The 16,249-nt window shown below is 40.0% G+C and overlaps 2 protein-coding genes across 2 annotated transcripts; both read right to left on the bottom strand.

Annotated features, from left to right (window-relative positions):
* Positions 1-659: 659 nt before the first annotated feature.
* paqr7b (progestin and adipoQ receptor family member VII, b) lies at positions 660-8,046 on the bottom strand. The gene is made up of 2 exons (XM_073486046.1): positions 7,910-8,046; positions 660-4,647 (listed from the first exon to the last, which is right to left on the bottom strand). The coding sequence occupies exon 2, from the start codon at positions 4,639-4,641 to the stop codon at positions 3,583-3,585; it is 1,059 nt and encodes a 352-aa protein (XP_073342147.1). The 5' UTR covers positions 4,642-4,647; positions 7,910-8,046; the 3' UTR covers positions 660-3,582.
* A 5,286-nt stretch (positions 8,047-13,332) lies between these two features.
* Positions 13,333-16,246, bottom strand: stmn1b (stathmin 1b). The gene is made up of 5 exons (XM_073486047.1): positions 16,211-16,246; positions 14,980-15,016; positions 14,162-14,334; positions 13,849-14,040; positions 13,333-13,752 (listed from the first exon to the last, which is right to left on the bottom strand). The coding sequence occupies exons 2-5, from the start codon at positions 14,993-14,995 to the stop codon at positions 13,693-13,695; spliced, it is 441 nt and encodes a 146-aa protein (XP_073342148.1). The 5' UTR covers positions 14,996-15,016; positions 16,211-16,246; the 3' UTR covers positions 13,333-13,692.
* Positions 16,247-16,249: the final 3 nt, after the last annotated feature.

Raw genomic sequence — 16,249 nt, 5'->3', positions numbered from 1 at the left:
TTGACTATTTTTGGTTAACATTTGAATTTTGGTGTCTGAATGTCACCTGTCTAAACCTCCAACAAGAGGAATATGTTTTTGCTGCATTTTTGTTTGTTTGTTCCAGGGTACTTGGATGGTTGATGGCTCTCAGCCCAGAATAGACCCCATTATCTTTTGGTGTGGATGCAGATGAAACAACAAATCCAGGAACTTTATTTCACTTTCTTTAACATTCAGAGATCAGGCATTTTTTAGAAATTAATTTCTGCGTTAATTAATGCTTGATGAAAATGATCATGTGTATTTAGGTGGCTTGTATCTGAGTGAGCACTATTAAATGTGGATTTAAGACTTTACATATGTTTTGAGGTTGGATGAACTGAATTTGAGAAACTTTTACGCCGCCATATTTGAATAGTATTTTTAATATGATCACATTTTCTTTATTTATGAAACCGTAAATGTCTCAAATGAATTAAATTCGACCTCAAATGACTTTATAGAACATAATACAGATGATTTCCAAAGTGAAATATTTTAATGATATAAGTTTAACTTCAACACTGGTTAAATTACACAAATACATTTTCAGGTGCACAAAACATTCACATTATTATGACCTTTCTTTACTTCCATATGGTCCCTAACCTGTGAAAAATAAACAGGAGCAATTGCAGTTACTTGAACACTTTATTTTCTTAAATACCACATAATATTAGTACAGTCAGTCACACATATTTTTTTAGAGGCAGAAGACATTCTGGTCCCTCTCACCCTGCTTTCATGAAGTGATAAAGGGAAACCTTGGGTGGCATCAGAGGCTACGTTTACACACCAAATTTAGGAAAAGACTGGTCGTATTCCAGTTCAGATCTCAGTCAGGTTTAACTGGCATGCAACTGAGATAATCTGGGAGTATCCATGTTGCAACAAAACATAAATACTAGAAATTGTTTTGGTCCTTTTTGATGGTCAGGACATTAAACTCATGTCACACGCAGGGCTGGTGAAAGACTTATAGGCTTCATTTGCCAATCTGCCATATCATTAGCCTATAATCAAGCCTTTTGTTGGACTACATGTGCACAAGAGCCTCAATCTTGTTGCCAACTAATTTATAACCATGCACAAGAAGGGAGGTGTCTTGCACTGGTTTACCCAGGTTTCTCCAAGACTCATCACAAAACCAGAATAACCACATTAACAGCAGATACCTCCATACATGTAAACATAGCCAGTGTTGTCAGCTACAGTATATATATACAGTGTTGATTCAGGCAGTGCATGATGAGACCAGGTCAGTATGCCACAGTCAACAGTTAGAAGGTTCATATTTAGGGGTTAAATCTCACCAGTCACATGTTTGTAGTCAGGTCAAGACATCATTTAAAAACCAACTTGTCAATTCTGACATTCTGTCTCTGAACTCATCTCTCAGTAGTACCATCACTGAAGCAATAACAGATTCATTGGCACATTAAACATCATGAACAGAGAGCACTATAATGAATACAGATCATTTCTGACATTTAAGATTCTGTGAGATAAAAATCTAAGCAACATTATCAGTGAGCCATATCTGTGTGATGTTTTTCATAACAAAAGTCATCAGACAAAAGAGAAATCAGGAGTCTTCAGTGTAACAGTGCAGCAGTGTGAAATTATGTATTCATGGCCATTAAAGTCTGATAGGCAGGAGGACAGTGAACACAACACGCACTCTGAAAGGATGCAGCAAAGTAGAAATGTGCTGTACTCCACCGGAAAAAGGATGCATTCAGTTCTGTGCACTGTTAGGTGGGGAGAAAATGGGATGCAAATGACTGTCTCGAGAAATACGGCTTATTTACAGGATAAGAAAGGAGTGCAAGGCTAAGCTTTCATAGACATTCACACACTTAATATCCACAGCATATACCAAAAGACATGCGCAGAGGCACATACATATTCATCATACAAAAAACAAAGACATACCAAAAGCAGGACACCAGTCAGACATGGCTTTTGTGACTCAAATCTGATCGACCCGACAATGAAAACAATGGGCGCAAAAAGCACTGACATCATGGGATGTGAAAAAGGCAAAAGCTGAAGTTCCAGCCCTTTGAGTAAAAAAAGATTAACATTGTCATAACAACAAAGAGACATCAGTAATCTTCAATTCATCTCTTAACCAATACTGAGTGCCAGCCTCATTTTTAACACAATTCAACAGAATGGTATCACCCAACGAAAAATATCCTTTTTTTTTTTTTTTAAATAGGAGGTTATAATATTTGGTTTTCTAATTGGGTTCTCAACTTTCGCAGAATCTGGTCAAACATTTGTGTGACGCAGTGTTAGTGCCTTGTTAAATTAAAAACAAAGAAATCCCTGCTTTGATCCGTAAAGAGGGGGGCGGGATCCAAATGAAAAAACATTGTCAGAAAGGTTCATCAAGGCCACCAGATTTTAATTGGATTGGAATTGGTATCTGACCGCAATTTACAAATTGTTATGGGGCTGTAATTTGTAAAAACAAACACTTGCGTGGTTCGAAATGCTTCAGTCAGATTATTCTAATTACATTTGGTTGAAAGGCATTTTAACAACCTTTTTTTCTGCACACCTTGACAGAAAGTGTTTTTGCAGTGTGAAGAAAAAAATGCATTTCTTTAGACTACGACTAAAACCGACCAAGCAGAGTTAAAGGTGCACTATGTAACTTTTTTTAGTAACAGCTTGGTTTTATAGTCCTATATTCTTGACCTGGGGGACCTCTATGATCTTTTTGTTCCCACCTCACCATAACTCATAATACAAGCTTGTTTTTTTCCAATGTTCATTCACAAAAATGTACACATGTGGCTTTAAAGGTGCAATATGTAAAAATTATCCACCTTTCGAATTCATGCTTCAAACAAATAGGGCGCAGCATACCACCAAAGAAACCGACAACTGCTGCCAACTTCAGCTGCTGTTAGCTAGTTAGCTCAGTTAGCCGTGCAGCTAGCGCTCCTATTGGCTGACTCTGCCCAGACAGGGGGCTCGGAGTACTGATGGAGTGTTTACTAATGGAACAGAGCATTTAGGGGCTAGCTACTTAGCACGCTAACTTCAGAAGATATCTCGGCAACACAATTCAAAGGCGTCTCTGCAATAACTGTTATTTCTTCAAATTCTGTTGATAATATTAGTTCATTTGTTGATGTCTTAAAATAAAAATCTTACATATTGCACCTTTAAAGTACATCTAAAACTCATGCTAGCTCTTGCAAACTGCTATTCCTTGTATCAAGAGCTCTGTCTGTCAATAAGCCTGTAAAAAAGTTGCGTAGTGCACCTAAGATGCAAGGTCTCGTTCCAGTGTTTAAATACTACCTGTATTATAAGACAAATTATAAGACTCCCTTTTCGTCGGTGTAACTCATTAAAACCCTTGAATCACTTTTTTTCGCTGACTGTAGTTTGGCAGATCACACAGAGAAGAAATAATCAAGTCACTGTCACAAACTTATAACGTTCATTTACAAAAAACATTTCCATTATTTTAATTAACGGTCACTACAGAGTAAAATAAATTAGACTTTCTTTTTTTTTTTTCCCCACTCGTTTCAAATCTTACTCCTCCTTCTCGTGTAGAGAGGCACGTACGCGCTGGCGCACACAAAAAGCTGTGAGAGCGCTGCAGCAGGCAGTGAAGATGAAGAGTGCAACGGCATCGTGTGCGAGGTCGCCGTGAAGACGCTCGTAGAAGGGACGGCGCTCCGTGAAGTCTGTTCGCAGCGCTTCGATCTGCATCAGGGTGCACACCACCACGAACACGTGAAAGAGCTGGTGGCCCTGCCCGATGAAGTCACAACACCCAGGGAACCAACTCTCTGGGTGAGGGCAGCAGAAGAAATAGGCGCCGACTAAGAAAAAGAGCACATGGTATAAATGGTACGCCACGACTGGGTCGGAGCAGCCCGTCTGGTAGCAGCTGTAGATGCGGTGAACCACAGGGCTTATGTCTAAACAGTAAGCCAAGGCTGAGGGCACCACTTGGAAGAGCTTGTGGGCTAACTTGGGCATCTCAGGCCGCGCATATTTGCCATAGCAGCAGCCAAAGCAAGTGAGCCAGGCCAAGAATGCTGCAGCGGGTAAAAAGAGCCCTCGCACTCTACTATGCCACTCTTTCTCTATGGCGTAGTAGTAGTGCGCCAGGGCACTGCCATACTGGTAGACAGAGACCCCCACGTAGTCGAGGAAGTAGAAGGTGTAGTAGGAGAGCTCGGACTTGGCAGAGAGCAGATGGGCGAGAGCGCTGAAGGAGAGGTAGGTGAAGGCTGCCAGGAGGACGATGAAGAGGGGCTGAGCATGAGGGTCTCGCAAAAAATCGACAGTCTGCGAGATCTCCTGACACTTGACCAAGATGATGAAGGCAGCCAGCAGATGGGTCCACACATTGAGGGTCTCGTTGTGCCTTTGGAAGAGGGTGAGGAAGTAGTAGCGCCAGCTTTGGTCCGGCTGTCTGTAGCCGGTGAGGATGTGACGCTCCTGGAACACCCAGGGGACATCGGACACCTTGACGGTGCAAGGCAGCGTGGGGAAGGCGGACTCCAGGAGCTGAGGGATCTGACGCAGCTGCTGGGCGTTGATGAACAGGCGACCGATCTGCTCCATCACCACCGTCGCCATGGCAAACTGGAGGCCAGAGAGGAGGAAACAAAGAGTCAGTTAGTCAATATCTGTCTGGCTTTGAGCTACTGCCATCTCCAGGTCTGTCAGCGGGCTTATGTGTACAAAGAAGTAGGGCATTAATCATTTGATTAATGAACAAAACAGTTTGGAGAATCAATGATCCATTTAAGTCAATTACAAAGCAGAAACATTTGTAAATTGAACTTTTTTTTTGGTACCGTTGTTGGAACAAAACAGGTCATTAGATGCTGTCACCTGGGGCGCTGGAAAATTTGTAACAGGACTCGTCACTGTCTGGACCAAATCAACGGATTAACTGATCATAAAAATTATTAATAGTCACAACCCTAAATTAAGGTAAATGAAAACATCTGATTAAATGACAACTAAATAATCAAAGAGATAAATGACTGATGACATTTTCATCAGCCTTTTTCCTTAAAAAGGTGGGATATGTAAGAATTGGCCACCTCTCAAATTCACATTGCAAATAAGTAGGGCGAAGAGTATCAACAAAGTAACCACTAACTACTGCTAACTGTAGCTGCCCATAGCTGGTTAGCTCAGTTAGCCGTGCAGCTAGCAATACAGACTGGGAGCTTGGAGTCACACAGTATTACGAGAAAGGATTGGCTGGGGCTAGCTTGTTAGCTTGTTGTTTGTTTGTTTTGTTTTTTTGTCTTTTTCGCCAAATTTACAACATTAACCTATTATCACCAATTTAGGCTGTTATGGCTAACACCTTAGCAAACATGTTAACCTATTCAGCAGATACAGAGCAATATCAGCATTCACCAGTAGCCGTGGTTTCTGCTGGAAACAGCTGCCTGATGCAGCTGGAGTCGGGGTTGATGAGAGAGGAGTTGTGGGCCAGAAAAGCCAAACAATAAACCAAAGAGTACAACAAACAGACTGAAAGGCTTCATAGAGATGAGCTGTGACACTGCAGCGACCCCATTCACATTAGTCATTTGAACCATTGTTATTGATTCGTGCAGCTTCAAGTGTTTTTATTACAACGAGTGAATTAATCTGATGTTTTGGTAATTAATGATGGATTCATCTCAAATTGTTGCATTCGAGTGTGGCTGCTTGATATTGCAAAAATATTACTTTGACATTATTTTGACAGATATTATAATTGTGATATGATTCACGACTGAATCTCTACAACATAAGCGTTACTTTAAAGGCCTGTTGCAAACCTCAGGACCTCAGGTGCAATAAAGCTCTGACCTTTGCTGTCCCCGTAGTCATAAATTTTGCCAATGAGGTGCTCTATCTCATTTCTCAGTATGGGTGATTGCAAACAGGATATTACTTCAGGACAAGTGTCGAACTCGACACAGAATCAATATTTCCCACAGCGTCTAATATGCTTAAGAGGTGGGAGGTAGGATTTAAAAATAGCTTTTAATACTTAATAGAGTGGAAGTTGTTTTGACATCAAAATAAATTAAATTATTAATGATGAAATAATCTGACAGGCAGCTAATCCTTAGGGCAGCCTAACACACTCAGGGATGTTACATCAGTTTTGCCCTAACATTTTCCCTTGGATGGCCAAAACTGAAACTTAATTGTGGACCACAGGCCAACAGAAAGCAGCTATTGTACTGTAATGTTAACATGTAAGATGGAACTATACAGAAATCCTGAGAGGCAACAATTGAACTATTTTCTCTCTCCTGGGTTTCCGTAGTACTCAGATCCCAAGTTCCCTTAATTTACTGACTTCCTGCATAAAGTCTTGCTCTGCCAACGGTAGTCAGATAATGAAAAATAATCAACAAGTCAGGATCCTACATATTTAAAGTGCATTTAAACAGCAATTTATAGTATTTTTTTTAATTCACTAAAAACTTCTGACAGGCAAAATCAAACCTTGTGGTTTAATCTGAACTAAATGATCCGGTTCCCAATCGGTACTTGAAATGGGTGACCGTTAACCCAGTGTTAACCCCAAGTAGGCCGTGCTTAAACCGGAAGTGGGTGGGACTGGTCCGGAAACTGTTATTTTAAGCCTGAGATTGATATGAGTTGATCAGAAGTTTCTATATTTATTATTTAATAGATGATTATAGACAGAACAGCCTCAGAATTGAGCCTCAGATCAATGTTTTTCATCACAAGAGTAAAACAACAACTCTCAGAACGAATAAACGTCAGTCAGCTATCCAATGAGGATTCTTCTTCCTCACGAGTGCAGATATTGACACAAATTTCACTCTGACGACACTTCAAACGACATTATCTGTTACTCACTAAACAGTAACAGCCAAAAGAGTTGACAAAAGGTGGGACTTCTGCTTTCAAAGCCACTTCCACTTAGAGATGCAAACACAACACTGAAAAATGGCTCAGACCTGACCAGTGCATGTAACTAGCGTTGTGCATCTCTACCTGTTTAAGATGCTTGATTGGTTCTCTCTAGTCAAATCTGGCATAATTAGCACTCACCTAAGAAAACATTCAAGAGAATCAGGGTCAATATGGCTCACTTATTAAATATAGTACTGAACTGTGCACACTGTAATGATTTTATCTTCAGGCCTATCATTCATAGAGTGCCCTCTACAGATGTGTACTGAGACCAGGGTTACAGCCAGTGAAACACATCACTGGTGTGATGTCCTCACGCCAGATCTTTCCTGGGTTGGTAATTTACTTCCTAGTGATGAGGGGAAGGCAGAGAGCAGAGGCAGCAGCTCCACACAGTCCAGGCTGTGTGGGATGAACACAGGCCGAGGTTCAGGAGGAAAGGCGTGGAGTGATGAATGGGAAGGGATTACGTAACATAACCCCATCCGATGTCCACACCCTCGGTTTCCAGCAGGGGTTGCGATCATTTAAAATATTTATGGGTAAAAGAAAAATGCTCGACTATAACCGGGACGGGCTTTTTTAAAAACGTATATATTTACCAGGGGCCTGTGTGGGGCCTGTTGCGGTGAATTCCCACAAGCAAATCTGCACCTGATCGACATGGCAGTTCAAATTTGAGATCCTGTGTCCGAAATCAATTTGCATGCGCCCTTCCCTCGAGCCTCGAGGCTTTATTGCTTCAATTCCCCATGTGCATCACTCTCCTGCGAGGTGTTTCGTGATGGATTCACCAAACACCGCTGCACATTCATGAAAAAAAATGACAAGAGGCGCATCTGAACGTATTTCACGCTATGCCACTATAACGTTTCAACGGGGGAAGACAAAAAAAAAAATGGCATGAATCTTCGAGATGAAATGAATAATTAAATGGACAAACCTGTAGATGGTCGAATCAATCCAAAGTCTTCAGAAGATCAGTCGATGAAGGATGTTTAGAGCCGCACAGGATAGAGATAACATTGTTTGAAGGGGTGAACGCTGGAAGGATAACCGTGACGGGAGCAGCGCCAGGCGGCTCTCACGGCGGAGCTGCTGCCAGGATACAGGGTGCTGTGACGGGCGGGTCCTCTAGCCAATCAGCGAACACGGCGCTGCTCTCGCATGTGACGGCGCATATCGCTTTGACCAATGACGGGCCGCCGACTGGCCCGCCCACTCTGCACGGAAATTCTTCCACTGTCATCTGAAAGTATGACACTCTGGTGAGGCATCTGTGTGATAAGAAGCACTGCTCGACCTCATATTTATCAGGCCGCTTCAAATGTCTCTATGACTTGGAGGTGCTGATAAGAAATAAAGTTATCGAATGGTTCTAGTCAGTGCATTTACTCAAATACTGTATTTCTGTTACTAAATACTTCTGGGTCATTCTATGCAAACCTCCATTTTTCTGTTTCTAGCCTTTACAGAAACATGACACCTGGGAGTCATAGGTTTTCAGGCCCGAGGCTAGCTGGTTAGCATGCTAACTTCACTACTTTAACACAATACATTATAGACATCTTTGACATTATGTCAAGTGTTTTTTCTTCACATTCTCTTCATAATGTTCATTCATTTTTGAGTGTTTTAAACTAAAAATTCTTACATGTTGCACCTTTAAGTAAAAGTTGAAATCTAGTTTCTAGTCATTAATCATGAGAGGTCAGAATGATATATCGTGATATTCCCTAATCCTTCTTCAATAATCGCACAGGAGTTTACTTTATAATAATGTCATTACTAGATTTGTTATTCTGGGCTCTCACATTTTTACATGCCATATTCCAGCTCCCAACTTTGCACATACCTCACATGCATGTATCACGGTATGTCTATTCCCAGCTACATGAAAACAAAAAGAAAAAAGTTATTCAACAAATGTTGACTGTTGTGGATTCTACATTTTTAATTTTGCACAAGCTATTCTTTTCAACATTCATCATTTTCCCTCATCCACGAGAACCGACAGGAATGTAAAGCCTGTCACCACCCTGTAGATAATGAACTCGACAGTGACCTCACTGACACGAGTACATTTGAAGTTTCTGCCCTCAAATAAGGTTCAGATTGCACTCCATGCTCCTGTACCTGTGCTAGAATTTGAAGAATGGTATCACATAGGTCCTTAAAGTGGACAGCATTCCTTTGCCAGTGCGTGGCTTCCACATTAGGCTCCAGGGGTAACCACACTGGAGCTTATTTGGTTATCAAACAAGCAATATCTTTGCTTGATGTGTATAGTCAAGTTAGTTTTTATAGCCTGTGTCGTTCTGTCGTATAGCATGCAGTTACAATGCTCCCTTTGATAGACTCAATTTTTCTGAAAGATGGGCATTGTTTCCTGATTCAAACCATCTTCTCATGTATATTCTCAACAGAGATGGATTCAGGGCGTGTCTGCAATAACACTGAATATGTTTTGGCCTCTTGTTTATTTATCCCATCTGGGATGATCCGTGTCTTAACCCGAGTAAGACCGACTTCGGAGAACATGAGCGACAAGTGTCGACAGAAGCTCAGAATATGATTCATAATATGGATTAGTGTTGATAATATTGATGCTGATAATACCTTAGTAAAGCCAGGAAAAGTCATGATCATGAGTCCAAAAATCCAGCTCAGGCTAAGAAATTGGTCTTAGAGTAGAGCCAGCCACTGTGCAATGTGTTGTCAGAGGAGCAACACTGCTCTATGGGACAAGCAGCTTTCTGGGCTGATGAATCCAGCAGTTTCTTCCCAACGCATGACAAAGATGGGATTGTGCAGCACTGTGTGTGTGTGTGTGTGTGTGTGTGTGTCTGCACAGCAATACAGACTCACCACAAATACAACCAACTGTGTGTACATTTCTTTATGTTCCGCTTGAGGCTTTTGTTAGTGTGAGCACAAAGTATGAAATCACTATAAAACAATTTAAACATGAGTGAAAAGGAGTATGATTTGTGATGATACTGGTAATTTCTCAATAAAGCAGCAATTATATTGTTCTATATTGTTAATTCATCAGTATTTTTTGAATGATGTAGTATATATTTCCAACACCTCTGGAGTTAAAGGGTAACTCCACCAATTTTGCACATTAAAGTGCTTTTACAGGTCTTGGTGGGTACTACTGCATACGTGGAAAATGTAGTATAAAGCCTTTTGCAGCTCCAGAGAAAGCTGCACATGAACTGATAAATTGCCTCCAGTGATTTCACTCAGTGGCTGAGTTGAATTGTGGGTAATGTAGGTGGCAGGTTTGGAAAAGGAAGAAGAATGTGTGGATTAAAAAAGGTGATCTCTCCGGTTCTGCTGTATGGATTTTGATCATTTGTTTTTAAACTGTCCATAATGAGTCCAACAGTGTTATAGAGGTGCAATGTTAGACCAGTGGACTGCTTTTCAAAACCTGGCGCCTACATTACCCACAGTGCAACTCAGCCAGCTTCCTCTGGAGCCACAACAGCTTTATACTGCTTTTTTTCATATATGCGGTTGTACTCCCCAAGACCTGCAAACATACTGTAATGTGTAAGATGAGGGTGAATTTACCCTTTGAGACACTGATAATATTATACATTTTCTTTTTGCTAGATTAAGTGTAATTTTCTGTTACATATACAGACAATGCCCATTCAAATGTAATAGCAAATAGAAGATATGCAATTTAGAAAATAAGGTTGAAAAATATGTTAAATGAGAGTTATCACAAATACAAACCTAAAACTTAACATGTTCTTGCCTCCCTGCTGACGATAGCTGTGGTCAGAGGCATTATGTTTTCGGGTTGTCTTAACCTGATTCTTGTGCAAGCAATATCTCAACGCCTTGAGGGAATTCCTTCAGATTTGGCACAAATGTCCACTTGTACTCAAAGATCAATTGAATAGAATTTGGTAGTCAAATGTCAATGTGACCTCATGGCAGCCCATTCTCGTGAGCCTCGTATCTCAGAATCGCCTTGAGTGAATTTCTTCCAATTTGGCATAAACATCCATTTGGACACTCGGATGAACTGACTAGATGTTGGTGGTCAAAGGTCAACTTCACTGTGACATAATAATATTTTGCAAAAACAAAAAAAAAGGTTTTTCAGCGGCACAGCTCAGGAACAGCAACTTGACTGGCGTGCAGAGGTATACAACTGTGAAGCAGTAATTCTTTTGTAAATTTTGATTTAAGGATGATTCAAGGGGGTCCTCAGTCACAAAAACATGGAAACTTACAAACATCTAAACAAAACATAAATGCATAAATAACTGTCATAAACAATCCAACTGACACAAAACAATCAACATGCTAACATCAACAAGAACACATGAGGGCTCTCCTGCAGTCCCACACCTGCATGCTCTACGACTGCAATCACCAAACAGGTTGGTCACATACACACTACTGGTCAGAACTCAACGTTGACATGAAACACATGAACACATGAAACTTGGCACTTAAGGGGCGTTTTTTTAACATAGGTGACACCAGACAGACTGTACGCCAAGTCTAAACAAACCCAAAAGTGCTGACAAGGTTTCTGAATACTTACACAAAACTTTGTGGCTCATGTGGCATGCAGGTGTGTCCTCAGATCTGTCTGAAAGACACTGGTAGAATGTCACCAACATAGTTACTGGTTATTTTTCATACTATATTTTTTCACACCCTGTCTAACCAGTGAATGCCGTGTGGTAATTATGAGTGTTTCTGATAAACTAAAGAATGAATTGTTTCTGTATTGGGTGAGAATACCCTCTTACTTGTTCATGAGTTCATGAAAGAGGACAGCAACGCTACAAACATATGACGATGATTGTCTAGAATACGATGCATTGCTGACTGAACTACCCCACAGTATAAGTGGTTCAAATTATCTCAACTTCAGTCATTAAGCAGTAAAATGCGACCTAAACATTTATGCATTTATTTTAATATTAATCCAAAAACATCATATATAAAAGTAAAACACTGACAGGAAGCATTGTTTTCTGCTTTTACTTCTAAATACTCCTTCCACCACTTCTGAAATGTCTGTGATGAAATAACTTCTATTGCAATGAACTGATCGAGGAAACATTCAGTTTTTGCACAATAGGAAGAGACTCTTGTGTGCTCCATACATGCAGCGAAAAGAGCTGAAGATCTGTTGAGTGAATATGTGACAATGTAATTACTCTGACAACTTGTAACAGTCCGTACTGGGCCCATTTAGTTATGCATGATGACATCACTGCTTCCAAGTAAGCGATCCACAGCTTTGTCCACTAACACTTCCTTGTGCTTATTAGAGCATATTTGTGTCCCTGCAGTCTGAGCCACAAAACACAGCATTAGTGTTTTGTGTACTGAATGTGGCCATAACTGTACAAATAAAGACAAACCCCTTTATAAACAAGCCTTGGAAAGGACAGAAGTCTTTTTTCAAACTTTTAAAAATCTCCTGTTGTACCAACAATATGTATTTATCATGGATCTGATATAAAGTCCTACTTCCTACTTGATTCATTATCCTTTAAACCAGTGGTTCCCAAACGGTGTGCCATGAGGCAAGTCCAGGTCCAGCAATGAATGAGTTTTTAACTTACTATATCAGTACTTTATATGCTTTCATTTCCTGATAGAGGCAAATTATTTACCCTAAAAAAAATCCTTTAAAAACCTTTGAGGGAACCCCAGCATTTCACAGTTCAAACCATTTTCAAGTGGTGGGAATTATAAGTGTGACACATTAAAGGCCCTGATTGACAGCCAGTGTTATAGTGGGATAACAAGAGAAAAACTAAAATGAATCGCTTTCTTCTTCAGAAAAGTTCACCTCATTATTAATTTTGTGACCTGTCTGGTTTAAATGTGTGTGTTGCTGCTTTTATGTAATATTACAAAGTTTCAAATGTATTATTTAATCATTTTGTATCATGAGTAATATAGTTGTAATAAAGCTCTATGTCAAATGTTCTTTGGCATTTGTAGATTAAAAAAAAAAACATTTACAAAGTAATTAGATAACACGTGTTATAGAGACTATCTGGCACAGACATGAATACAGGTGTGCCTTGAGAATTTGGCTTGTCATTTGGTGCGTCCTGGGCATGAAATGTTTAAATCACAATCACAAAAAAAGTGACCCTTGGGAGCCACTAGTGATGATTTTGCACTGCTGCAAAACTATCATGAAGTTAACCCAACTGCCACTAGGTGTCAGCAATGTCAAAGTATTACTGAGTGCACTAAATCATATTCCACAGACTACTCCTGCTCTTACTCTTCATCACATGGTACACAAACACAATTATTTCATTTTCAACTTTCATGAAGCACAAAATACATTCAACACACATTACATTGTGGAAATAGACTTTAATGGTCAAACCTTGGTATTTTATAGTATATTTAAACTTAGAACAGTAACAAAGACTTTTATATGTATTTCAACAGCATCAAGTAAAATGACCAATTTAGTACAACTGAATGCCTCTTAATAGAAAAATATAGGGAATGCCACAAAAGCTACAGTGTAACCAGCTGCCAATAAGAAATCTACAGGTGAATCAGACTATATCCACACCCAGTCTAACATTGTACAACCAACTTTCATTCAACAGCATTATCAGAACCAACACAAGAAACAATATAGAGGTGTCAGTTAAAAAAGTACAGCTTATCTTTGGAGATGTAATGACTGTTTTCCAGATCATTACCAAATTAACTCTCTCTTTCTTTCATCACCTCCTTGTTCTTCCTCACTTCTTCGAGCTTCTTGTCCTATTGGTGTTGAAAAACAGAAAAATCACAACACTGTAGTTTTCATTTTATCAACGTTAAGCATGAGGCTGAGTTGACATCAAATCAGGAGCTTACCTTCTCCTTGAATTTCTCATTGAGAGCTGCCATCTGTGCAGTACGGTTCTCTTTGTTCGCCTCCATCTTCTGACTGAGTTTCTCTTGTGTAATCTTGATAAAGTTGCATCTTTCCTCCATGGCCTTCTGCACGACCTCCTTCTCGTGCTCTCGTTTTTCAGCCAAGTGTTTCAGCGTTTCAGCTCCCTGGCTCTGGCAAAAAAGACAGAAGAGAACTTTGGCAGTAAGTTCACAGAACCTGATCTTTATCCAGTGTGCTAGGCTAAATGAATTAATCACATTTCTCATATCTGTTAGCAATTTCTGACAATACCTTGCGTCTCTTTTCTGCAGCGTCCAGTTTCTTCTTAATCTCATCCAGCGATGTTTCCTTTTTCTTCAGAGGGGATAATGGAAATTCGCCCTTGGCATTTGAAGCTGAGGGGCTCAGGATGACCTCAAATGCTTGACCTGAAGCACGTCTGTTCAGCTCCTTCACTTGCATGTCTGTAAAACAGGACATTTGTCAGTGCTGGCTGTCACATGTGATGATGATGTGACGTGACATTAGAGGTTAACAATGTGGAAATGTTGATACAATACCAAAATCACACATTTTTATTTAATTAGTGACAATGACCCGATTATCAAATCTGTTAATATATGCCTCCATTGAGATTCATTGTCCGTGGATAATTAAAGGAGGTCGAGCCGGCCTCCTGCTAACATTTTAAGGGTCACTGCTTTGTCAGAGAGGTCAGAAAAAAAACAATAATCCCTGCTGTGCGGCAGCATTTGAATGAGGCAATGAAGAGAAAATGAAAACAAGATGTGACAAAACAAAGACTGTTTTTAAGTATTGTAGGAGTGCTGCTTTATAGATCAGCTTTGCAACTCGCTGCACTAACCACATCAAACGACTCCAGTTACTTGTAGAGACGCGTTTGAGTCGTGCATACAGATTCAGAGGACACAGCAACTTTGCTTAGCACTACTTTTCTGGTGAGAGGCTTTCCTGGTTTAGCTGTTATATTCTGCTGTTTAAGTGACATTTGAGGTTTCTAAGAGGTCTTAAATTTAACTTTTTTTTAAATGTACTATTGCATACCAAAACTAATCATCCATATAACTATTTGCATGGTTCAAACCTACCTCCAGAGCTTTCCATTTTTAGCAGAATCGGTTGATACTGGAAGAAATCGTGAAAAAACAGATTATTATCAAGCAATACATGTCTAATTGTACAAAATGAATAAGCTTTAGTTTCACATCCACATATGAAAGAATGCAATGCTGTTTTTGCAGCATGTCCACATCAGTGAGGGATCTTGTTTTGACAGATCATCGGTCAAGCATGCGAGTGTGCCTTTTAACAAAACAGTTAACTTCTCTAATTCCCCCCTAGTTTGGCCTGTAGATTCAAAACACATACGTAGATAACCTCATTCTTCCATCAACTGACTAAATATGTATGCTTGTGTTATTTATTGTAATAGCTGATAAATAATTCATCTTTTCAGCATAAATAAGAACAATGCAGCAGTAGGGGCTGTATAGTTGCTAATTATACCGTTACAAGGTTACATAACCTGTCAACAGCTTAACATGTGAAGACATGACAGGCAAAACAAGTTCTCCACCGCAGTGATGCCCCAGCTATAATTACAACCATAGTGATAGTCACACAGTGGCCCATGTAATGGTAAGACCATGATGTGAGTCCATCACCAGTGCGGTGGAAGGTGATGTTCCTGAGTGTCAACTGCTGGACACTGCACACACACTTCTGTGAGTGTGTTATTTCTAAAATGGCGGAGGCGGGGCAACCAAGGGGGCATCAGAAAATAAAACGTCCTTGCCACAGAGGTGCTGCACACGACCATATTAAACATTCACACAATTAAAATACCAACAAAAATAAGGTCATTGTGAAAATGTAGTTAATTAAAGACGATGATACTAATGAAGAGCAAAATAATTAAGTTCCTGGCTCGTCCATTTAAGTCAGCTAGTTAGCTAAACAGACTGTAAACTCATTACATAACATTGACTCAAAACAAAACATAGTCAGGAAAATGTAGTGTAAACCAATTATTCGACTTATACTACAAGTTACATGGCAAAATGTGAGTATTAATTATGCCTGTGAGACAGTTTTTCAATTAATTTTAAAAAGCTTTTGTCGTTTTGACGCTACGTTATTGACGTCGGCCGCCATAACAACAAAGACCGTTAATTAACTTGTCGAGTTGACTTCAGTGATGCTGAATGAACTTCTTAAACCGGCTTAAAAGTGTCCAAATCGACCTTTAACTCCATCACCAGTTTGTTTGAATGGTCTGAAAGCCTGGTTAAACATTTGCATAAACCCCATTGTTCTCACCGTGTGAAGTGCTTCTGTGTGAAGAGCAGACCTCCGCCG

Source organism: Pagrus major, chromosome 17 (assembly GCF_040436345.1).
Source record: "Pagrus major chromosome 17, Pma_NU_1.0".
In the NCBI taxonomy this organism is placed as follows: domain Eukaryota; kingdom Metazoa; phylum Chordata; class Actinopteri; order Spariformes; family Sparidae; genus Pagrus; species Pagrus major.
Note: the sequence above shows the minus strand (reverse complement) of the source record. Positions and strands in the feature narration are given on the sequence as shown.